At 50.5% G+C, this 25,179-nt stretch overlaps 1 protein-coding gene across 1 annotated transcript in view; it reads right to left on the bottom strand.

The window, feature by feature from the left end:
- Positions 1-941: 941 nt before the first annotated feature.
- The window catches only part of TMEM145 (transmembrane protein 145), a 222,693-nt gene continuing 198,455 nt past the window's right edge, over positions 942-25,179 (bottom strand). Inside the window, exons 13-15 of the mRNA XM_075584146.1 lie at positions 8,245-8,368; positions 7,319-7,518; positions 942-1,330 (exon numbers count right to left, since the gene is read on the bottom strand). Coding sequence (XP_075440261.1) covers positions 1,117-1,330; positions 7,319-7,518; positions 8,245-8,368 — 538 coding nt within the window. The 3' untranslated portion in view covers positions 942-1,116. The remainder of the gene's footprint in view (positions 1,331-7,318; positions 7,519-8,244; positions 8,369-25,179) is intronic.

Genomic DNA, 25,179 nt, shown 5'->3' with positions numbered 1-25,179 from the left:
CTGCCCCACAGGTATAGAAACATACACACACATAGATACACACTGCTGTATACACATGCACACGTATACACACACACACACACAGATACACACTGCTGTATACACATGCACACGTATACACACACACATTTATATATACCTACCCCCCAGGTATAGACACACACATACACACACATAGATACACACTGCTGTATACACATGCACACGTATACACACACACACACACATTTATATATACCTGCCCCCCAGGTATAGACACACACACACACACATAGATACACATGCACACGTATACACACACACGCACACACATAGATACACACTGCTGTATACACATGCACACGTATACACACACACACGCACATTTATATATACCTGCCCCCCAGGTATAGACACATACACACACATAGATACACACTGCTGTATACACATGCTGCACACGTATATACACACACGCACATTTATATATACCTGCCCCCCAGGTATAGACACATACACACACATAGATACACACTGCTGTATACACACACACACACATTTATATATACCTGCCCCCCAGGTATAGACACACACACACACACATAGATACACATGCACACGTATACACACACACGCACACACATAGATACACACTGCTGTATACACATGCACACGTATACACACACACACGCACATTTATATATACCTGCCCCCCAGGTATAGACACACACACACACACACACATAGATACACATGCACACGTATACACACACACGCACACACATAGATACACACTGCTGTATACACATGCACACGTATACACACACACACGCACATTTATATATACCTGCCCCCCAGGTATAGACACATACACATACACACACATAGATACACATGCACACGTATACACACACACGCACATTTATATATACCTGCCCCCCAGGTATAGACACACACACACATAGATACACATGCACACGTATACACACACACACACACACATAGATACATATGCACACGTATACACACACACGCATGCCCAGGCAGAGATTGGTTTCTGGCTCAGAAAGTCAGTCCGTGTGGCCCCCCGAGGGCCCGCCTCGGCTCAGCGAGGACCCCAGTGTCCCAGGGAAGGCCCTACAGGGGCGGGGGCCCTGCCGAGCGGATACTGAAGTACTCAGGGAAGCCATTCTGATGGTGGATTTGGGGGGCCGGGAGATGCTGGAGGCCCCCCAGCTGCGTCTCCCCCACCTTCTGACTCCCAGGAACCCCATTCACAGACGGGGGGCTGATCACATGATGAGGGTCAAAGGTCAGCTGCGAATAACACTCCCCAAGGGTCACAGGATAGCTGCGAATAACACTCCCCAAGGGTCACAGGATAATGCGCGGGTTTATTCATCTGGGGGGAGAGAAAGGGAGTGAGTGAGGAAGTGTGGAGGGGGGAGAGAGCCGAGGGAGGGAGAGGTGGGGGGAGAGAGCCGAGGGAGGGAGAGGTGGGGGGAGAGAGCCGAGGGAGGGAGAGGTGGGAGGAGAGAGGAAAGGCAGAGGGAGGAGAGGCAGAGGGGGGAGGAGAGGGGAAAGGCAGAGGGAGGAAGAGGTGGGAGGAGAGAGGAAAGGCAGAGGGAGGAAGAGGTGGGAGGAGAGGGGAAAGGCAGAGGGAGGAAGAGGTGGGAGGAGAGAGGAAAGGCAGAGGGGGAAGAGGTGGGAGGAGAGAGGAAAGGCAGAGGGGGAAGAGGTGGGAGGAGAGAGGAAAGGCAGAGGGAGGAAGAGGTGGGAGGAGAGAGGAAAGGCAGAGGAGGAAGAGGTGGGAGGAGAGAGGAAAGGCAGAGGGAGGAAGAGGTGGGAGGAGAGAGGAAAGGCAGAGGGAGGAAGAGGTGGGAGGAGAGAGGAAAGGCAGAGGGGGAAGAGGTGGGAGGAGAGAGGAAAGGCAGAGGGAGGAAGAGGTGGGAGGAGAGAGGAAAGGCAGAGGGAGGAAGAGGTGGGAGTAGAGGGGAAAGGCAGAGGGGGGAAGAGGTGGGAGGAGAGAGGAAAGGCAGAGGGAGGAAGAGGTGGGAGGAGAGAGGAAAGGCAGAGGGGGGAAGAGGTGGGAGGAGAGAGGAAAGGCAGAGGGAGGAAGAGGTGGGAGGAGAGAGGAAAGGCAGAGGGGGAAGAGGTGGGAGGAGAGAGGAAAGGCAGAGGGGGAAGAGGTGGGAGGAGAGAGGAAAGGCAGAGGGGGAAGAGGTGGGAGGAGAGAGGAAAGGCAGAGGGAGGAAGAGGTGGGAGGAGAGAGGAAAGGCAGAGGGGGAAGAGGTGGGAGGAGAGAGGAAAGGCAGAGGGAGGAAGAGGTGGGGGGAGAGAGGAAAGGCAGAGGGGGAAGAGGTGGGAGGAGAGAGGAAAGGTAGAGGGAGGAAGAGGTGGGAGGAGAGAGGAAAGGCAGAGGGAGGAAGAGGTGGGAGGAGAGAGGAAAGGCAGAGGGGGAAGAGGTGGGAGGAGAGAGGAAAGGCAGAGGGAGGAAGAGGTGGGAGGAGAGAGGAAAGGCAGAGGGAGGAAGAGGTGGGTGAGAGAGGAAAGGCAGAGGGGGAAGAGGTGGGAGGAGAGGGGAAAGGCAGAGGGAGGAAGAGGTGGGTGAGAGAGGAAAGGCAGAGGGAGGAAGAGGTGGGTGAGAGAGGAAAGGCAGAGGGGGAAGAGGTGGGAGAAGAGGTGGGAGGAGAGGGGAAAGGCAGAGGGGGAAGAGGTGGGAGGAGAGAGGAAAGGCAGAGGGAGGAAGAGGTGGGTGAGAGAGGAAAGGCAGAGGGAGGAAGAGGTGGGAGGAGAGAGGAAAGGCAGAGGGAGGAAGAGGTGGGAGGAGAGAGGAAAGGCAGAGGGGGAAGAGGTGGGAGGAGAGAGGAAAGGCAGAGGGGGAAGAGGTGGGAGGAGAGAGGAAAGGCAGAGGGGGAAGAGGTGGGAGGAGAGAGGAAAGGCAGAGGGGGAAGAGGTGGGAGGAGAGAGGAAAGGCAGAGGGAGGAAGAGGTGGGAGGAGAGAGGAAAGGCAGAGGGGGAAGAGGTGGGAGGAGAGAGGAAAGGCAGAGGGGGGAGAGGTGGGAGGAGAGGGGAAAGGCAGAGGGAGGAAGAGGTGGGAGGAGAGAGGAAAGGCAGAGGGAGGAAGAGGTGGGAGGAGAGGGGAAAGGCAGAGGGAGGAAGAGGTGGGAGGAGAGAGGAAAGGCAGAGGGAGGAAGAGGTGGGAGGAGAGAGGAAAGGCAGAGGGAGGAAGAGGTGGGAGTAGAGAGGAAAGGCAGAGGGGGGAAGATGTGGGAGGAGAGAGGAAAGGCAGAGGGGGAAGAGGTGGGAGGAGAGAGGAAAGGCAGAGGGGGAAGAGGTGGGAGGAGAGAGGAAAGGCAGAGGGAGGAAGAGGTGGGGGGAGAGAGGAAAGGCAGAGGGGGAAGAGGTGGGAGGAGAGAGGAAAGGCAGAGGGGGAAGAGGTGGGAGGAGAGAGGAAAGGCAGAGGGAGGAAGAGGTGGGAGGAGAGAGGAAAGGCAGAGGGGGGAAGAGGTGGGAGGAGAGAGGAAAGGCAGAGGGAGGAAGAGGTGGGAGGAGAGAGGAAAGGCAGAGGGAGGAAGAGGTGGGAGGACAGAGGAAAGGCAGAGGGGGAAGAGGTGGGAGGAGAGAGGAAAGGCAGAGGGAGGAAGAGGTGGGAGGAGAGAGGAAAGGCAGAGGGAGGAAGAGGTGGGTGAGAGAGGAAAGGCAGAGGGAGGAAGAGGTGGGAGGAGAGGGGAAAGGCAGAGGGGGGAGAGGTGGGAGGAGAGAGGAAAGGCAGAGGGGGGAAGAGGTGGGAGGAGAGAGGAAAGGCAGAGGGAGGAAGAGGTGGGAGGAGAGAGGAAAGGCAGAGGGGGGAGAGGTGGGAGGAGAGGGGAAAGGCAGAGGGGGGAAGAGGTGGGAGGAGAGAGGAAATGCAGAGGGAGGAAGAGGTGGGAGGAGAGAGGAAAGGCAGAGGGGGAAGAGGTGGGAGGAGAGAGGAAAGGCAGAGGGAGGAAGAGGTGGGAGGAGAGAGGAAATGCAGAGGGAGGAAGAGGTGGGAGGAGAGAGGAAAGGCAGAGGGGGAAGAGGTGGGAGGAGAGAGGAAAGGCAGAGGGAGGAAGAGGTGGGAGGAGAGAGGAAAGGCAGAGGGAGGAAGAGGTGGGAGGAGAGAGGAAATGCAGAGGGAGGAAGAGGTGGGAGGAGAGAGGAAAGGCAGAGGGGGAAGAGGTGGGAGGAGAGAGGAAAGGCAGAGGGAGGAAGAGGTGGGAGGAGAGAGGAAAGGCAGAGGGGGGAAGATGTGGGAGGAGAGAGGAAAGGCAGAGGGGGAAGAGGTGGGAGGAGAGAGGAAAGGCAGAGGGGGGAAGAGGTGGGAGGAGAGAGGAAAGGCAGAGGGGGGAGAGGTGGGAGGAGAGGGGAAAGGCAGAGGGAGGAAGAGGTGGGAGGAGAGAGGAAAGGCAGAGGGGGAAGAGGTGGGAGGAGAGAGGAAAGGCAGAGGGAGGAAGAGGTGGGAGGAGAGAGGAAAGGCAGAGGGAGGAAGAGGTGGGAGTAGAGGGGAAAGGCAGAGGGGGAAGAGGTGGGAGGAGAGAGGAAAGGCAGAGGGGGGAAGATGTGGGAGGAGAGAGGAAAGGCAGAGGGGGAAGAGGTGGGAGGAGAGAGGAAAGGCAGAGGGAGGAAGAGAGAGAGGAAAGGCAGAGGGGGAAGAGGTGGGAGGAGAGAGGAAAGGCAGAGGGGGGAAGAGGTGAGAGGAGAGAGGAAAGGCAGAGGGGGAAGAGGTGGGAGGAGAGAGGAAAGGCAGAGGGAGGAAGAGGTGGGAGGAGAGAGGAAAGGCAGAGGAGGAAGAGGTGGGAGGAGAGAGGAAAGGCAGAGGGGGGAGAGGTGGGAGGAGAGAGGAAAGGCAGAGGGAGGAAGAGGTGGGAGGAGAGAGGAAAGGCAGAGGAGGAAGAGGTGGGAGGAGAGAGGAAAGGCAGAGGGGGAGAGGTGGGAGGAGAGGGGAAAGGCAGAGGGGGAAGATGTGGGAGGAGAGAGGAAAGGTAGAGGGAGGAAGAGGTGGGAGGAGAGAGGAAAGGCAGAGGGAGGAAGAGGTGGGAGGAGAGAGGAAAGGCAGAGGGGGAAGAGGTGGGAGGAGAGAGGAAAGGCAGAGGGAGGAAGAGGTGAGAGGAGAGAGGAAAGGCAGAGGGGGAAGAGGTGGGAGGAGAGAGGAAAGGCAGAGGGAGCAAGAGGTGGGAGGAGAGAGAGAAAGGCAGAGGGAGGAAGAGGTGGGTGAGAGAGGAAAGGCAGAGGGAGGAAGAGGTGGGAGGAGAGAGGAAAGGCAGAGGGAGGAAGAGGTGGGAGGAGAGAGGAAAGGCAGAGGGAGGAAGAGGTGGGAGGAGAGAGGAAAGGCAGAGGGAGGAAGAGGTGGGAGGAGAGAGGAAATGCAGAGGGAGGAAGAGGTGGGAGGAGAGAGGAAAGGCAGAGGGGGAAGAGGTGGGAGGAGAGAGGAAAGGCAGAGGGGGAAGAGGTGGGAGGAGAGAGGAAAGGCAGAGGGGGAAGAGGTGGGAGGAGAGAGGAAAGGCAGAGGGGGAAGAGGTGGGAGGAGAGAGGAAATGCAGAGGGAGGAAGAGGTGGGAGGAGAGAGGAAAGGCAGAGGGGGAAGAGGTGGGAGGAGAGAGGAAAGGCAGAGGGGGAAGAGGTGGGAGGAGAGAGGAAAGGCAGAGGGAGGAAGAGGTGGGAGGAGAGAGGAAAGGCAGAGGGAGGAAGAGGTGGGAGGAGAGAGGAAAGGCAGAGGGATGAAGAGGTGGGAGGAGAGAGGAAAGGCAGAGGAGGAAGAGGTGGGAGGAGAGAGGAAAGGCAGAGGGAGGAAGAGGTGGGAGGAGAGAGGAAAGGCAGAGGGAGGAAGAGGTGGGAGGAGAGAGGAAAGGCAGAGGGGGAAGAGGTGGGAGGAGAGAGGAAAGGCAGAGGGAGGAAGAGGTGGGAGGAGAGAGGAAAGGCAGAGGGAGGAAGAGGTGGGGGAGAGAGGAAAGGCAGAGGGGGAAGAGGTGGGAGGAGAGAGGAAAGGCAGAGGGAGGAAGAGGTGGGTGAGAGAGGAAAGGCAGAGGGGGAAGAGGTGGGAGGAGAGGGGGAAGAGGTGGGAGGAGAGGGGAAAGGCAGAGGGGGAAGAGGTGGGAGGAGAGAGGAAAGGCAGAGGGAGGAAGAGGTGGGTGAGAGAGGAAAGGCAGAGGGGGAAGAGGTGGGAGGAGAGGGGAAAGGCAGAGGGGGAAGAGGTGGGAGGAGAGAGGAAAGGCAGAGGGAGGAAGAGGTGGGAGGAGAGAGGAAAGGCAGAGGGAGGAAGAGGTGAGAGGAGGGAGGAAGAGCTGGGAGAGGAAAGGCAGAGGGAGGAAGAGGTGGGAGGAGGGAGGAAGAGCTGGGAGAGGAAAGGCAGAGGGAGGAAGAGGTGAGAGGAGGGAGGAAGAGCTGGAGAGGAAAGGCAGAGGGAGGAAGAGGTGGGAGGAGGGAGGAAGAGCTGGGAGAGGAAAGGCAGAGGGAGGAAGAGGTGAGAGGAGGGAGGAAGAGCTGGGAGAGGAAAGGCAGAGGGAGGAAGAGGTGAGAGGAGGGAGGAAGAGCTGGGAGAGGAAAGGCAGAGGGAGGAAGAGGTGAGAGGAGGGAGGAAGAGCTGGGAGAGGAAAGGCAGAGGGAGGAAGAGGTGAGAGGAGGGAGGAAGAGGTGAGAGGAGGGAGGAAGATCTGGGAGAAGAAAGGCAGAGGGAGGAAGAGGTGAGAGGAGGGAGGAAGAGCTGGGAGAAGAAAGGCCGAGGGGGAAGAGGTGAGATGAATGAAACAGTTGCAGCAGCAGGATAGAAGAGTAACGGGGTTGTTACAAGAGGAAGAAGAAGGACAGAAGTGGAGGAACGTGTCAGAGATTCGCCCCTTGCTTTGTATACTTCGCCCTCTCTATCCCGTATGGATGAATTGATATAGAGGACGTTACCTAAAGATATATACAGTAGGATAGGTTAATATACCTTCCTACACAGTCCCCGTCTCATGTCCAGCCCCAGAGACCGGCCACCTGAATGTGACAGGCGTGGGCAAGGTTATTCCAGCCGCTGACCACTCAGAGTTTCCGTGGGGTTTAACCCCAGCAGAACCGGCCAGTACTTCACTACAGTATAATGCGGCGCTACGTTATGTCACCGCGCTGAAGCAGGCTCCGGGCGTGAAGGCCCCGACACTGATAACAATCACACAGAGTGTGACGCGGGGGGCCGTGGTCCCAATCCCGGTGTCAGCTGCTGGGCGAGTCACTTTATCTCATTAGGGTTTGGAGTTTCGGTAAATGTATACCATGAGATAGCATCAGAAGTATATAGGGTACTGAGAGGAGATGTATAGGAGGTGGGCGATTGTACACGGAGTGTCTCACCCCCTCGGTGCTCCCGCTCGGGATGGAGAAGAGCTCGGTGACGTTGGGGACCGAGTCGCTGATGAAGGTGACGTTCCCGTACACGTGGTGGGGGAATTTCTCCGTGCTCTGCTCCATGATCCCAATCTGAGAGGTGCGCACATGGTACGGGAAGTTCCTGTTAGCTGCAGAGGGCCGGGTGATGATCTGGGGGGCAGGGAGAGGGACACAGGTAAGGAGGGAGAGAGCGGCAAGGGTAAGGGAGAAGAGAGAGGGGCATGGGTAAGGGAGAGAGGAGGCACGGGTAAGGGAGCGAGGAGAGAGGGGGGCACGGGTAAGGGAGAGGGGCACGGGTAAGGGAGAGAGGAGAGGGACACGGGTAAGGGAGAGGAGGGAGAGGGGCACGGGTAAGGGAGAGGAGGGAGAGGGGCACGGGTAAGGGAGAGGGGCACGGGTAAGGGAGAGGGGCACGGGTAAGGGAGAGAGGAGAGGGACACGGGTAAGGGAGAGAGGAAAGAGAGGGGCACGGGTAAGGGAGAGGGGCACGGGTAAGGGAGAGAGGAGAGGGACACGGGTAAGGGAGAGGGAGAGGGGCACGGGTAAGGGAGAGGGGCACGGGTAAGGGAGAGGGGCACGGGTAAGGGAGAGGAGAGGGGCACGGGTAAGGGAGAGGAGGGAGAGGGGCACGGGTAAGGGAGAGAGGAGATACAGAGGGGCACAGGTAAGGGAGAGGAGAGAGGGGCACGGGTAAGGAAGAGAGAGGAACACTGGTAAGGGAGACAAAATGCGTAACGTCCCCCTCCCGACGCGCGCCACGTCCCCCGCCCGATGCGCCCCACGTCCCCCTCCCGACGCGCCCCACGTCCCCCTCCCGACGCGCCCCACGTCCCCCGCCCGACGCGCGCCACGTCCCCCTCCCGGCGGATCTCTCACCAGGAAGACGGCGTGGGCGTACAGGTGGATTCCCAGCTGGATCCCATTCACGATCTTCTCTCGCGCCCACTTTGGGATCCCGAAAAAATTAGCGATCAGAGCCATGACCGGCACCGCAAAGAACCTGCCAAATACTGAGGCGTGAGTTGGGTCGCCCGCCAAATACTGAGTCATAACCACCCGCCAAATACTGAGGCGTGAGTTGGGTCGCCCGCCAAATACTGAGTCATAACCACCCGCCAAATACTGAGTCATAACCACCCGCCAAATACTGAGTCATAACCACCCGCCAAATACTGAGCTACAGAGTCATAACCACCCGCCAAATACTGAGTCATAACCACCCGCCAAATACTGAGTCATAACCACCCGCCAAATACTGAGTCATAACCACCCGCCAAATACTGAGTCATAACCACCCGCCAAATACTGAGTCATAACCACCCGCCAAATACTGAGTCATAACCACCCGCCAAATACTGAGTCATAACCACCCGCCAAATACTGAGCTACAGAGTCATAACCACCCGCCAAATACTGAGTCATAACCACCCGCCAAATACTGAGTCATAACCACCCGCCAAATACTGAGTCATAACCACCCGCCAAATACTGAGTCATAACCACCCGCCAAATACTGAGTCATAACCACCCGCCAAATACTGAGTCATAACCACCCGCCAAATACTGAGTCATAACCACCCGCCAAATACTGAGCTACAGAGTCATAACCACCCGCCAAATACTGAGTCATAACCACCCGCCAAATACTGAGTCATAACCACCCGCCAAATACTGAGCTACAGAGTCATAACCTCAGCCACCCACCCCACTGTGCATCTGCGTTGCCCCAATGGCGCACAGCCGAAGGGTGTGAGCCGTTCGCTGATGTCTGGTGATGTTAAAGCTGCTCTATTTCTATCTGAAACTCACAAGCCTTTTATCCCTTGTACCCATTTTTCCCACTCTGTCCGTGATGTGACTGTGTAACCTGTTCTGTAATGTAACCATGTATGTTTTATAACTCTGTGCCCAGGACATGGAAACGAGAGGTAACTCTCACTGTATTACTGCCTGTAACACGTTATAACTCTGTGCCCAGGACATGCGTGAGAACGAGAGGTAACTCTCACTGTATTACTGCCTGTAACACGTTATAACTCTGTGCCCAGGACATGCGTGAGATCGAGAGGTAACTCTCACTGTATTACTGCCTGTAACACGTTATAACTCTGTGCCCAGGACATGCGTGAGAATGAGAGGTAACTCTCACTGTATTACTGCCTGTAACACATGTTATAACTCTGTGCCCAGGACATGCGTGAGAACGAGAGGTAACTCTCACTGTATTACTTCCTGTAACACATGTTATAACTCTGTGCCCAGGACATGCGTGAGAACGAGAGGTAACTCTCACTGTATTACTGCCTGTAACATACGTTATAACTCTGTGCCAGGACATGCGTGAGAACGAGAGGTAACTCTCACTGTATTACTGCCTGTAACACACGTTATAACTCTGTGCCCAGGACATGCGTGAGAATGAGAGGTAACTCTCACTGTATTACTGCCTGTAACACATCTTATAACTCTGTGCCCAGGACATGCGTGAGAACGAGAGGTAACTCTCACTGTATTACTGCCTGTAACACGTTATAACTCTGTGCCCAGGACATGCGTGAGAACGAGAGGTAACTCTCACTGTATTACTGCCTGTAACACGTTATAACTCTGTGCCCAGGACATGCGTGAGAACGAGAGGTAACTCTCACTGTATTACTGCCTGTAACACGTTATAACTCTGTGCCCAGGACATGTGTGAGAGCGAGAGGTAACTCTCACTGTATTACTGCCTGTAACACGTTATAACTCTGTGCCCAGGACATGCGTGAGAACGAGAGGTAACTCTCACTGTATTACTGCCTGTAACACATGTTATAACTCTGTGCCCAGGACATGCGTGAGAACGAGAGGTAACTCTCACTGTATTACTGCCTGTAACACATGTTATAACTCTGTGCCCAGGACATGCGTGAGAACGAGAGGTAACTCTCACTGTATTACTTCCTGTAACACATGTTATAACTCTGTGCCCAGGACATGCGTGAGAACGAGAGGTAACTCTCACTGTATTACTGCCTGTAACATACGTTATAACTCTGTGCCCAGGACATGCGTGAGAATGAGAGGTAACTCTCACTGTATTACTGCCTGTAACACGTTATAACTCTGTGCCCAGGACATGCGTGAGAACGAGAGGTAACTCTCACTGTATTACTGCCTGTAACACGTTATAACTCTGTGCCCAGGAAATGCGTGAGAACGAGAGGTAACTCTCACTGTATTACTGCCTGTAACACGTTATAACTCTGTGCCCAGGACATGCGTGAGCAAGTGAGGTAACTCTCACTGTATTACTGCCTGTAACACACGTTATAACTCTATGCCCAGGACATGCGTGAGAACGAGAGGTAACTCTCACTGTATTACTGCCTGTAACACATGTTATAACTCTGTGCCCAGGACATGCGTGAGAACGAGAGGTAACTCTCACTGTATTACTGCCTGTAACACGTTATAACTCTATGCCCAGGACATGTGTGAGAACGAGAGGTAACACTCACTGTATAACTGCCTGTAACACACGTTATAACTCTGTGCCCAGGACATGCGTGAGAACGAGAGGTAACTCTCACTGTATTACTGCCTGTAACACGTTATAACTCTGTGCCCAGGACATGCGTGAGAACGAGAGGTAACTCTCACTGTATTACTGCCTGTAACACGTTATAACTCTATGCCCAGGACATGCGTGAGAACGAGAGGTAACTCTCACTGTATTACTGCCTGTAACACGTTATAACTCTGTGCCCAGGACATGCGTGAGAACGAGAGGTAACTCTCACTGTATTACTGCCTGTAACACACGTTATAACTTTGTGCCCAGGACATGCGTGAGAACGAGAGGTAACTCACACTGTATTACTGCCTGTAACACGTTATAACTCTGTGCCCAGGACATGCGTGAGAACGAGAGGTAACTCTCACAGTATTACTGCCTGTAACACGTTATAACTCTGTGCCCAGGACATGCGTGAGAACGAGAGGTAACTCTCACTGTATTACTGCCTGTAACACGTAATAACTCTGTGCCCAGGACATGCGTGAGAACGAGAGGTAACTCTCACAGTATTACTGCCTGTAACACGTTATAACTCTGTGCCCAGGACATGCGTGAGAACGAGAGGTAACTCTCACTGTATTACTGCCTGTAACACGTTATAACTCTGTGCCCAGGACATGCGTGAGAACGAGAGGTAACTCTCACAGTATTACTGCCTGTAACACGTTATAACTCTGTGCCCAGGACATGCGTGAGAACAAGAGGTAACTCTCACTGTATTACTGCCTGTAACACATGTTATAACTCTGTGCCCAGGACATGCGTGAGAACGAGAGGTAACTCTCACAGTATTACTGCCTGTAACACGTTATAACTCTGTGCCCAGGACATGCGTGAGAACGAGCGGTAACTCTCACTGTATTACTGCCTGTAACATGTTATAACTCTGTGCCCAGGACATGCGTGAGAACGAGCGGTAACTCTCACTGTATTACTGCCTGTAACATGTTATAACTCTGTGCCAGGACATGCGTGAGAACGAGCGGTAACTCTCACTGTATTGTAACACATGTTATAACTTTGTGCCCAGGACATGCGTGAGACGAGAGGGTAACTCTCACTGTATTACTGCCTGTAACACGTTATAACTCTGTGCCCAGGACATGCGTGAGAACGAGAGGTAACTCTCACTGTATTACTGCCTGTAACACGTTATAACTCTGTGCCCAGGACATGCGTGAGAGCGAGCGGTAACTCTCACTGTATTACTGCCTGTAACACGTTATAATTCTGTGCCCAGGACATGCGTGAGAACGAGAGGTAACTCTCACTGTATTACTACCTGTAACACATCGTTATAACTCTGTGCCCAGGACATGCGTGAGAACGAGCGGTAACTCTCACTATATATACTGCCTGTAACACACGTTATAACTCTGTGCCCAGGACATGCGTGAGAACGAGAGGTAACTCTCACTATATTACTGCCTGTAACACACGTTATAACTCTGTGCCCAGGACATCCGTGAGAACGAGAGGTAACTCTCACTGTATTACTGCCTGTAACACGTTATAACCCTGTGCCCAGGACATGCGTGAGAACGAGCGGTAACTCTCACTGTATTACTGCCTGTAACACGTTATAACTCTATGCCCAGGACATGCGTGAGAACGAGAGGTAACTCTCACTGTATTACTGCCTGTAACACATGTTATAACTCTGTGCCCAGGACATGCGTGAGAACGAGAGGTAACTCTCACTGTATTATTGCCTGTAACACGTTATAACTCTGTGCCCAGGACATGCGTGAGAACGAGAGGTAACTCTCACAGTATTACTGCCTCTAACACGTTATAACTCTGTGCCCAGGACATGCGTGAGAACGAGAGGTAAACTCTCACTGTATTACTGCGCTGTAACATACGTTATAACTCTGTGCCCAGGACATGCGTGAGAATGAGAGGTAACTCTCACTGTATTACTGCCTGTAACACGTTATAACTCTGTGCCCAGGACATGCGTGAGAACAAGAGGTAACTCTCACTGTATTACTGCCTGTAACACATGTTATAACTCTGTGCCCAGGACATGCGTGAGAACGAGAGGTAACTCTCACAGTATTACTGCCTGTAACACGTTATAACTCTGTGCCCAGGACATGCGTGAGAACGAGAGGTAACTCTCACAGTATTACTGCCTGTAACATGTTATAACTCTGTGGCCCAGGACATGCGTGAGAACGAGAGGTAACTCTCACTGTATTACTGCCTGTAACACGTTATATCTCTGTGCCCAGGACATGCGTGAGAACGAGCGGTAACTCACTGTATTACTGCCTGTAACATGTTATAACTCTGTGCCCAGGACATGCGTGAGAACGAGAGGTAACTCTCACTGTATTACTGCCTGTAACACGTTATAACTCTGTGCCCAGGACATGCGTGAGAACGAGAGGTAACTCTCACTGTATTACTGCCTGTAACACGTTATAACTCTGTGCCCAGGACATGCGTGGAGAGCGAGCGGTAACTCTCACTGTATTACTGCCTGTAACACGTTATAATTCTGTGCCCAGGACATGCGTGAGAACGAGAGGTAACTCTCACTGTATTACTACCTGTAACACACGTTATAACTCTGTGCCCAGGACATGCGTGAGAACGAGCGGTAACTCTCACTATATTACTGCCTGTAACACACGTTATGACTCTGTGCCCAGGACATGCGTGAGAACGAGAGGTAACTCTCACTGTATTACTGCCTGTAACACGTTATATACCCTGTGCCCAGGACATGCGTGAGAACGAGAGGTAACTCTCACTGTATTACTGCCTGTAACACGTTATAACTCCTATGCTCAGGACATGCGTGAGAACGAGAGGTAACTCTCACTGTATTACTCCCCTGTAACACGTTATAACTCTGTGCCCAGGACATGCGTGAGAACGAGAGGTAACTCTCACAGTATTACTGCCTGTAACACGTTATAACTCTGTGCCCAGGACATGCGTGAGAACGAGAGGTAACTCTCACTGTATTACTGCCTGTAACACGTTATAACTCTGTGCCCAGGACATGCGTGAGAACGAGAGGTAACTCTCACAGTATTACTGCCTGTAACACGTTATAACTCTGTGCCCAGGACATGCGTGAGAACAAGAGGTAACTCTCACAGTATTACTGCCTGTAACACGTTATAACTCTGTGCCCAGGACATGCGTGAGAGCGAGCGGTAACTCTCACTGTATTACTGCCTGTAACACGTTATAATTCTGTGCCCAGGACATGCGTGAGAACGAGAGGTAACTCTCACTGTATTACTACCTGTAACACACGTTATAACTCTGTGCCCAGGACATGCGTGAGAACGAGCGGTAACTCTCACTATATTACTGCCTGTAACACACGTTATAACTCTGTGCCCAGGACATGCGTGAGAACGAGAGGTAACTCTCACTATATTACTGCCTGTAACACACGTTATAACTCTGTGCCCAGGACATGCGTGAGAACGAGAGGTAACTCTCACTGTATTACTGCCTGTAACACGTTATAACCCTGTGCCCAGGACATGCGTGAGAACGAGCGGTAACTCTCACTGTATTACTGCCTGTAACACGTTATAACTCTATGCCCAGGACATGCGTGAGAACGAGAGGTAACTCTCACTGTATTACTGCCTGTAACACGTTATAACTCTGTGCCCAGGACATGCGTGAGAACGAGAGGTAACTCTCACTGTATTACTGCCTGTAACACACGTTATAACTTTGTGCCCAGGACATGCGTGAGAACGAGAGGTAACTCACACTGTATTACTGCCTGTAACACGTTATAACTCTGTGCCCAGGACATGCGTGAGAACGAGAGGTAACTCTCACAGTATTACTGCCTGTAACACGTTATAACTCTGTGCCCAGGACATGCGTGAGAACGAGAGGTAACTCTCACTGTATTACTGCCTGTAACACGTAATAACTCTGTGCCCAGGACATGCGTGAGAACGAGAGGTAACTCTCACAGTATTACTGCCTGTAACACGTTATAACTCTGTGCCCAGGACATGCGTGAGAACGAGAGGTAACTCTCACTGTATTACTGCCTGTAACACGTTATAACTCTGTGCCCAGGACATGCGTGAGAACGAGAGGTAACTCTCACAGTATTACTGCCTGTAACACGTTATAACTCTGTGCCCAGGACATGCGTGAGAACAAGAGGTAACTCTCACTGTATTACTGCCTGTAACACATGTTATAACTCTGTGCCCAGGACATGCGTGAGAACGAGAGGTAACTCTCACAGTATTACTGCCTGTAACACGTTATAACTCTGTGCCCAGGACATGCGTGAGAACGAGCGGTAACTCTCACTGTATTACTGCCTGTAACATGTTATAACTCTGTGCCCAGGACATGCGTGAGAACGAGCGGTAACTCTCACTGTATTACTGCCTGTAACATGTTATAACTCTGTGCCCAGGACATGCGTGAGAACGAGAGGTAACTCTCACTGTATTACTGCCTGTAACACGTTATAACTCTGTGCCCAGGACATGCGTGAGAACGAGAGGTAACTCTCACAGTATTACTGCCTGTAACACGTTATAACTCTGTGCCCAGGACATGCGTGAGAACAAGAGGTAACTCTCACTGTATTACTGCCTGTAACACATGTTATAACTCTGTGCCCAGGACATGCGTGAGAACGAGAGGTAACTCTCACTGTATTACTGCCTGTAACACGTTATAACTCTGTGCCCAGGAAATGCGTGAGAACGAGAGGTAACTCTCACTGTATTACTGCCTGTAACACGTTATAACTCTGTGCCCAGGACATGCGTGAGCAAGTGAGGTAACTCTCACTGTATTACTGCCTGTAACACACGTTATAACTCTATGCCCAGGACATGCGTGAGAACGAGAGGTAACTCTCACTGTATTACTGCCTGTAACACATGTTATAACTCTGTGCCCAGGACATGCGTGAGAACGAGAGGTAACTCTCACTGTATTACTGCCTGTAACACGTTATAACTCTATGCCCAGGACATGTGTGAGAACGAGAGGTAACACTCACTGTATAACTGCCTGTAACACACGTTATAACTCTGTGCCCAGGACATGCGTGAGAACGAGAGGTAACTCTCACTGTATTACTGCCTGTAACACGTTATAACTCTGTGCCCAGGACATGCGTGAGAACGAGAGGTAACTCTCACTGTATTACTGCCTGTAACACGTTATAACTCTATGCCCAGGACATGCGTGAGAACGAGAGGTAACTCTCACTGTATTACTGCCTGTAACACGTTATAACTCTGTGCCCAGGACATGCGTGAGAACGAGAGGTAACTCTCACTGTATTACTGCCTGTAACACACGTTATAACTTTGTGCCCAGGACATGCGTGAGAACGAGAGGTAACTCACACTGTATTACTGCCTGTAACACGTTATAACTCTGTGCCCAGGACATGCGTGAGAACGAGAGGTAACTCTCACAGTATTACTGCCTGTAACACGTTATAACTCTGTGCCCAGGACATGCGTGAGAACGAGAGGTAACTCTCACTGTATTACTGCCTGTAACACGTAATAACTCTGTGCCCAGGACATGCGTGAGAACGAGAGGTAACTCTCACAGTATTACTGCCTGTAACACGTTATAACTCTGTGCCCAGGACATGCGTGAGAACGAGAGGTAACTCTCACTGTATTACTGCCTGTAACACGTTATAACTCTGTGCCCAGGACATGCGTGAGAACGAGAGGTAACTCTCACAGTATTACTGCCTGTAACACGTTATAACTCTGTGCCCAGGACATGCGTGAGAACAAGAGGTAACTCTCACTGTATTACTGCCTGTAACACATGTTATAACTCTGTGCCCAGGACATGCGTGAGAACGAGAGGTAACTCTCACAGTATTACTGCCTGTAACACGTTATAACTCTGTGCCCAGGACATGCGTGAGAACGAGCGGTAACTCTCACTGTATTACTGCCTGTAACATGTTATAACTCTGTGCCCAGGACATGCGTGAGAACGAGCGGTAACTCTCACTGTATTACTGCCTGTAACATGTTATAACTCTGTGCCCAGGACATGCGTGAGAACGAGCGGTAACTCTCACTGTATTACTGCCTGTAACACATGTTATAACTTTGTGCCCAGGACATGCGTGAGAACGAGAGGTAACTCTCACTGTATTACTGCCTGTAACACGTTATAACTCTGTGCCCAGGACATGCGTGAGAACGAGAGGTAACTCTCACTGTATTACTGCCTGTAACACGTTATAACTCTGTGCCCAGGACATGCGTGAGAGCGAGCGGTAACTCTCACTGTATTACTGCCTGTAACACGTTATAATTCTGTGCCCAGGACATGCGTGAGAACGAGAGGTAACTCTCACTGTATTACTACCTGTAACACACGTTATAACTCTGTGCCCAGGACATGCGTGAGAACGAGCGGTAACTCTCACTATATTACTGCCTGTAACACACGTTATAACTCTGTGCCCAGGACATGCGTGAGAACGAGAGGTAACTCTCACTATATTACTGCCTGTAACACACGTTATAACTCTGTGCCCAGGACATGCGTGAGAACGAGAGGTAACTCTCACTGTATTACTGCCTGTAACACGTTATAACCCTGTGCCCAGGACATGCGTGAGAACGAGCGGTAACTCTCACTGTATTACTGCCTGTAACACGTTATAACTCTATGCCCAGGACATGCGTGAGAACGAGAGGTAACTCTCACTGTATTACTGCCTGTAACACATGTTATAACTCTGTGCCCAGGACATGCGTGAGAACGAGAGGTAACTCTCACTGTATTATTGCCTGTAACACGTTATAACTCTGTGCCCAGGACATGCGTGAGAACGAGAGGTAACTCTCACAGTATTACTGCCTCTAACACGTTATAACTCTGTGCCCAGGACATGCGTGAGAACGAGAGGTAACTCTCACTGTATTACTGCCTGTAACATACGTTATAACTCTGTGCCCAGGACATGCGTGAGAATGAGAGGTAACTCTCACTGTATTACTGCCTGTAACACGTTATAACTCTGTGCCCAGGACATGCGTGAGAACAAGAGGTAACTCTCACTGTATTACTGCCTGTAACACATGTTATAACTCTGTGCCCAGGACATGCGTGAGAACGAGAGGTAACTCTCACAGTATTACTGCCTGTAACACGTTATAACTCTGTGCCCAGGACATGCGTGAGAACGAGAGGTAACTCTCACAGTATTACTGCCTGTAACATGTTATAACTCTGTGCCCAGGACATGCGTGAGAACGAGAGGTAACTCTCACTGTATTACTGCCTGTAACACGTTATATCTCTGTGCCCAGGACATGCGTGAGAACGAGCGGTAACTCACTGTATTACTGCCTGTAACATGTTATAACTCTGTGCCCAGGACATGCGTGAGAACGAGAGGTAACTCTCACTGTATTACTGCCTGTAACACGTTATAACTCTGTGCCCAGGACATGCGTGAGAACGAGAGGTAACTCTCACTGTATTACTGCCTGTAACACGTTATAACTCTGTGCCCAGGACATGCGTGAGAGCGAGCGGTAACTCTCACTGTATTACTGCCTGTAACACGTTATAATTCTGTGCCCAGGACATGCGTGAGAACGAGAGGTAACTCTCACTGTATTACTACCTGTAACACACGTTATAACTCTGTGCCCAGGACATGCGTGAGAACGAGCGGTAACTCTCACTATATTACTGCCTGTAACACACGTTATGACTCTGTGCCCAGGACATGCGTGAGAACGAGAGGTAACTCTCACTGTATTACTGCCTGTAACACGTTATAACCCTGTGCCCAGGACATGCGTGAGAACGAGAGGTAACTCTCACTGTATTACTGCCTGTAACACGTTATAACTCTATGCTCAGGACATGCGTGAGAACGAGAGGTAACTCTCACTGTATTACTCCCTGTAACACGTTATAACTCTGTGCCCAGGACATGCGTGAGAACGAGAGGTAACTCTCACAGTATTACTGCCTGTAACACGTTATAACTCTGTGCCCAGGACATGCGTGAGAACGAGAGGTAACTCTCACTGTATTACTGCCTGTAACACGTTATAACTCTGTGCCCAGGACATGCGTGAGAACGAGAGGTAACTCTCACAGTATTACTGCCTGTAACACGTTATAACTCTGTGCCCAGGACATGCGTGAGAACAAGAGGTAACTCTCACAGTATTACTGCCTGTAACACGTTATAACTCTGTGCCCAGGACATGCGTGAGAGCGAGCGGTAACTCTCACTGTATTACTGCCTGTAACACGTTATAATTCTGTGCCCAGGACATGCGTGAGAACGAGAGGTAACTCTCACTGTATTACTACCTGTAACACACGTTATAACTCTGTGCCCAGGACATGCGTGAGAACGAGCGGTAACTCTCACTATATTACTGCCTGTAACACACGTTATAACTCTGTGCCCAGGACATGCGTGAGAACGAGAGGTAACTCTCACTATATTACTGCCTGTAACACACGTTATAACTCTGTGCCCAGGACATGCGTGAGAACGAGAGGTAACTCTCACTGTATTACTGCCTGTAACACGTTATAACCCTGTGCCCAGGACATGCGTGAGAACGAGCGGTAACTCTCACTGTATTACTGCCTGTAACACGTTATAACTCTATGCCCAGGACATGCGTGAGAACGAGAGGTAACTCTCACTGTATTACTGCCTGTAACACATGTTATAACTCTGTGCCCAGGACATGCGTGAGAACGAGAGGTAACTCTCACTGTATTATTGCCTGTAACACGTTATAACTCTGTGCCCAGGACATGCGTGAGAACGAGAGGTAACTCTCACAGTATTACTGCCTCTAACACGTTATAACTCTGTGCCCAGGACATGCGTGAGAACGAGAGGTAACTCTCACTGTATTACTGCCTGTAACATACGTTATAACTCTGTGCCCAGGACATGCGTGAGAATGAGAGGTAACTCTCACTGTATTACTGCCTGTAACACGTTATAACTCTGTGCCCAGGACATGCGTGAGAACAAGAGGTAACTCTCACTGTATTACTGCCTGTAACACATGTTATAACTCTGTGCCCAGGACATGCGTGAGAACGAGAGGTAACTCTCACAGTATTACTGCCTGTAACACGTTATAACTCTGTGCCCAGGACATGCGTGAGAACGAGAGGTAACTCTCACAGTATTACTGCCTGTAACATGTTATAACTCTGTGCCCAGGACATGCGTGAGAACGAGAGGTAACTCTCACTGTATTACTGCCTGTAACACGTTATATCTCTGTGCCCAGGACATGCGTGAGAACGAGCGGTAACTCACTGTATTACTGCCTGTAACATGTTATAACTCTGTGCCCAGGACATGCGTGAGAACGAGAGGTAACTCTCACTGTATTACTGCCTGTAACACGTTATAACTCTGTGCCCAGGACATGCGTGAGAACGAGAGGTAACTCTCACTGTATTACTGCCTGTAACACGTTATAACTCTGTGCCCAGGACATGCGTGAGAGCGAGCGGTAACTCTCACTGTATTACTGCCTGTAACACGTTATAATTCTGTGCCCAGGACATGCGTGAGAACGAGAGGTAACTCTCACTGTATTACTACCTGTAACACACGTTATAACTCTGTGCCCAGGACATGCGTGAGAACGAGCGGTAACTCTCACTATATTACTGCCTGTAACACACGTTATGACTCTGTGCCCAGGACATGCGTGAGAACGAGAGGTAACTCTCACTGTATTACTGCCTGTAACACGTTATAACCCTGTGCCCAGGACATGCGTGAGAACGAGAGGTAACTCTCACTGTATTACTGCCTGTAACACGTTATAACTCTATGCTCAGGACATGCGTGAGAACGAGAGGTAACTCTCACTGTATTACTCCCTGTAACACGTTATAACTCTGTGCCCAGGACATGCGTGAGAACGAGAGGTAACTCTCACAGTATTACTGCCTGTAACACGTTATAACTCTGTGCCCAGGACATGCGTGAGAACGAGAGGTAACTCTCACTGTATTACTGCCTGTAACACGTTATAACTCTGTGCCCAGGACATGCGTGAGAACGAGAGGTAACTCTCACAGTATTACTGCCTGTAACACGTTATAACTCTGTGCCCAGGACATGCGTGAGAACAAGAGGTAACTCTCACAGTATTACTGCCTGTAACACGTTATAACTCTGTGCCCAGGACATGCGTGAGAACGAGAGGTAACTCTCACTGTATTACTGCCTGTAACATGTTATAACTCTGTGCCCAGGACATGCGTGAGAACGAGCGGTAACTCTCACTGTATTACTGCCTGTAACATGTTATAACTCTGTGCCCAGGACATGCGTGAGAACGAGCGGTAACTCTCACTGTATTACTGCCTGTAACACATGTTATAACTCTGTGCCCAGGACATGCGTGAGAACGAGAGGTAACTCTCACTGTATTACTGCCTGTAACACGTTATAATTCTGTGCCCAGGACATGCGTGAGAACGAGAGGTAACTCTCACTGTATTACTACCTGTAACACACGTTATAACTCTGTGCCCAGGACATGCGTGAGAACGAGCGGTAACTCTCACTATATTACTGCCTGTAACACACGTTATAACTCTGTGCCCAGGACATGCGTGAGAACGAGAGGTAACTCTCACTATATTACTGCCTGTAACACACGTTATAACTCTGTGCCCAGGACATGCGTGAGAACGAGAGGTAACTCTCACTGTATTACTGCCTGTAACACGTTATAACTCTGTGCCCAGGACATGTGTGAGAACGAGAGGTAACTCTCACTGTATTACTGCCTGTAACACATGTTATAACTCTGTGCCCAGGACATGCGTGAGAACGAGAGGTAACTCTCACTGTATTACTGCCTGTAACACATGTTATAACTCTGTGCCCAGGACATGCGTGAGAACGAGAGGTAACTCTCACTGTATTACTGCCTGTAACACATGTTATAACTCTGTGCCCAGGACATGCGTGAGAATGAGAGGTAACTCTCACTGTATTACTGCCTGTAACACATGTTATAACTCTGTGCCCAGGACATGCGTGAGAATGAGAGGTAACTCTCACTGTATTACTGCCTGTAACACGTTATATCTCTGTGCTCAGGACATGCGTGAGAATGAGAGGTAACTCTCACTGTATTACTGCCTGTAACACATGTTATAACTCTGTGCCCAGGACATGCGTGAGAACGAGAGGTAACTCTCACTGTATTACTGCCTGTAACACATGTTATAACTCTGTGCCCAGGACATGCGTGAGAATGAGAGGTAACTCTCACTGTATTACTGCCTGTAACACATGTTATAACTCTGTGCCCAGGACATGCGTGAGAACGAGAGGTAACTCTCACTGTATTACTGCCTGTAACATGTTATAACTCTGTGCCCAGGACATGCGTGAGAACGAGAGGTAACTCTCACTGTATTACTTCCTGTAACACATGTTATAACTCTGTGCCCAGGACATGCGTGAGAACGAGAGGTAACTGTCAATGTATTACTGCCTGTAACACACGTTATAACTCTGTGCCCAGGACATGCGTGAGAACGAGAGGTAAATCTCACTGTATTACTTCCTGTAACACGTTATAACTCTGTGCCCAGGACATGCGTGAGAACGAGCGGTAACTCTCACTGTATTACTTCCTGTAACACGTTATAACTCTGTGCCCAGGACATGCGTGAGAGCGAGAGGTAACTCTCACTGTATTACTGCCTGTAACACATGTTATAACTCTGTGCCCAGGACATGCGTGAGATCGAGAGGTAACTCTCACTGTATTACTGCCTGTAACATGTTATAACTCTGTGCCCAGGACATGCGTGAGAACGAGAGGTAACTCTCACTGTATTACTTCCTGTAACACGTTATAACTCTGTGCCCAGGACATGCGTGAGAACGAGAGGTAACTCTCACTGTATTACTGCCTGTAACACATGTTATAACTCTGTGCTCAGGACATGCGTGAGAACGAGAGGTAACTCTCACTGTATTACTGCCTGTAACACGTTATAACTCTGTGCCCAGGACATGCGTGAGAACGAGAGGTAACTCTCACTGTATTACTGCCTGTAACACACGTTATAACTCTGTGCCCAGGACATGCGTGAGAACGAGAGGTAACTCTCACTGTATTACTGCCTGTAACACATGTTATAACTCTGTGCCCAGGACATGCGTGAGAACGAGAGGTAACTCTCACTGTATTACTGCCTGTAACATACGTTATAACTCTGTGCCCAGGACATGCGTGAGAACGAGAGGTAACTCTCACTGTATTACTGCCTGTAACACATTTTTATAAATAAATAAATAAAAATAAATAACCACCTGCCAAATACTGAGCTAATGAGTCAGAACCACCTGTTAAATACTGAGCTACTGAGTCAGAACCACTCGCCAAATACTGAGCTACTGAGTCAGAACCACCCGCTAAATACTGAGCTACTTAGTCAGAACCACCCGCCAAATACTGAGCTAATGAGTCAGAACCACCTGCCAAATACTGAGCTACTGAGTCAGAACCACCCGCCAAATACTGAGCTAATGAGTCAGAACCACCTGCCAAATACTGAGCTACTGAGTCAGAACCACCTGCCAAATACTGATCTAATAAGTCAGAACCACCCGCCAAATACTGATCTAATAAGTCAGAACCACCTGCCAAATACTGAGTTACTGAGTCAGAACCACTCGCCAAATACTGATCTAATGAGTCAGAACCACCCGCCAAATACTGAGCTAATGAGTCAGAACCACCTGCCAAATACTGAGCTACTGAGTCAGAACCACCTGCCAAATACTGATCTAATAAGTCAGAACCACCCGCCAATACTGAGCTAATGAGTCAGAACCACCCACCAAATACTGATCTAATAAGTCAGAACCACCTGCCATATACTGAGCTAATGAGTCAGAACCACCCGCCAAATACTGAGCTAATAAGTCAGAAGCACCCGCCAAATACTGAGCTACTAAGTCAGAACCACCTGCCATATACTGAGCTAATAAGTCAGCACTACCCGCCAAATACTGAGCTACTGAGTCAGAACCACCCGCTAAATACTGAGCTACTTAGTCAGAACCACCCGCCAAATACTGAGCTAATGAGTCAGAACCACCTGCCAAATACTGAGCTACTGAGTCAGAACCACCCGCCAAATACTGAGCTAATGAGTCAGAACCACCTGCCAAATACTGAGCTACTGAGTCAGAACCACCTGCCAAATACTGATCTAATAAGTCAGAACCACCCGCCAAATACTGATCTAATAAGTCAGAACCACCTGCCAAATACTGAGTTACTGAGTCAGAACCACTTGCCAAATACTGATCTAATGAGTCAGAACCACCCGCCAAATACTGAGCTAATGAGTCAGAACCACCTGCCAAATACTGAGCTACTGAGTCAGAACCACCTGCTAAATACTGATCTAATAAGTCAGAACCACCCGCCAATACTGAGCTAATGAGTCAGAACCACCCACCAAATACTGATCTAATAAGTCAGAACCACCTGCCATATACTGAGCTAATGAGTCAGAACCACCTGCCAAATACTGAGCTACTGAGTCAGAACCACCTGCCAAATACTGATCTAATAAGTCAGAACCACCCGCCAATACTGAGCTAATGAGTCAGAACCACCCACCAAATACTGATCTAATAAGTCAGAACCACCTGCCATATACTGAGCTAATGAGTCAGAACCACCCGCCAAATACTGAGCTAATAAGTCAGAAGCACCCGCCAAATACTGAGCTACTAAGTCAGAACCACCTGCCATATACTGAGCTAATAAGTCAGCACTACCCGCCAAATACTGAGCTACTGAGTCAGAACCACCTGCCAAATACTGAGCTACTAAGTCAGAACCACCCGCCAAATACAGATCTCATAAGTCAGAACCACCCGCTAAATACTGAGCTACTGAGTCAGAACCACCTGCCAAATACTGAGCTACTGAGTCAGCACCTCCTGCCAAATACTGAGCTAATAAGTCAGCACCACCTGCCAAATACTGATCTAATAAGTCAGAACCACCTGCCAAATACTGATCTAATAAGTCAGCACCACCTGCCAAATACTGATCTAATAAGTCAGAACCACCTGCCAAATACTGATCTAATAAGTCAGCACCACCCGCCAAATACTGAGCTAATAAGTCAGAAGCACCTGCCAAATACTGATCTAATAAGTCAGAACCACCTGCCAAATACTGAGT

The sequence above is a fragment of the Ascaphus truei genome, unplaced genomic scaffold (genome assembly GCF_040206685.1).
Source record: "Ascaphus truei isolate aAscTru1 unplaced genomic scaffold, aAscTru1.hap1 HAP1_SCAFFOLD_458, whole genome shotgun sequence".
Classification (NCBI taxonomy): Eukaryota; Metazoa; Chordata; class Amphibia; order Anura; family Ascaphidae; genus Ascaphus; species Ascaphus truei.
This window is presented reverse-complemented; position numbering and strand designations above follow the sequence as displayed.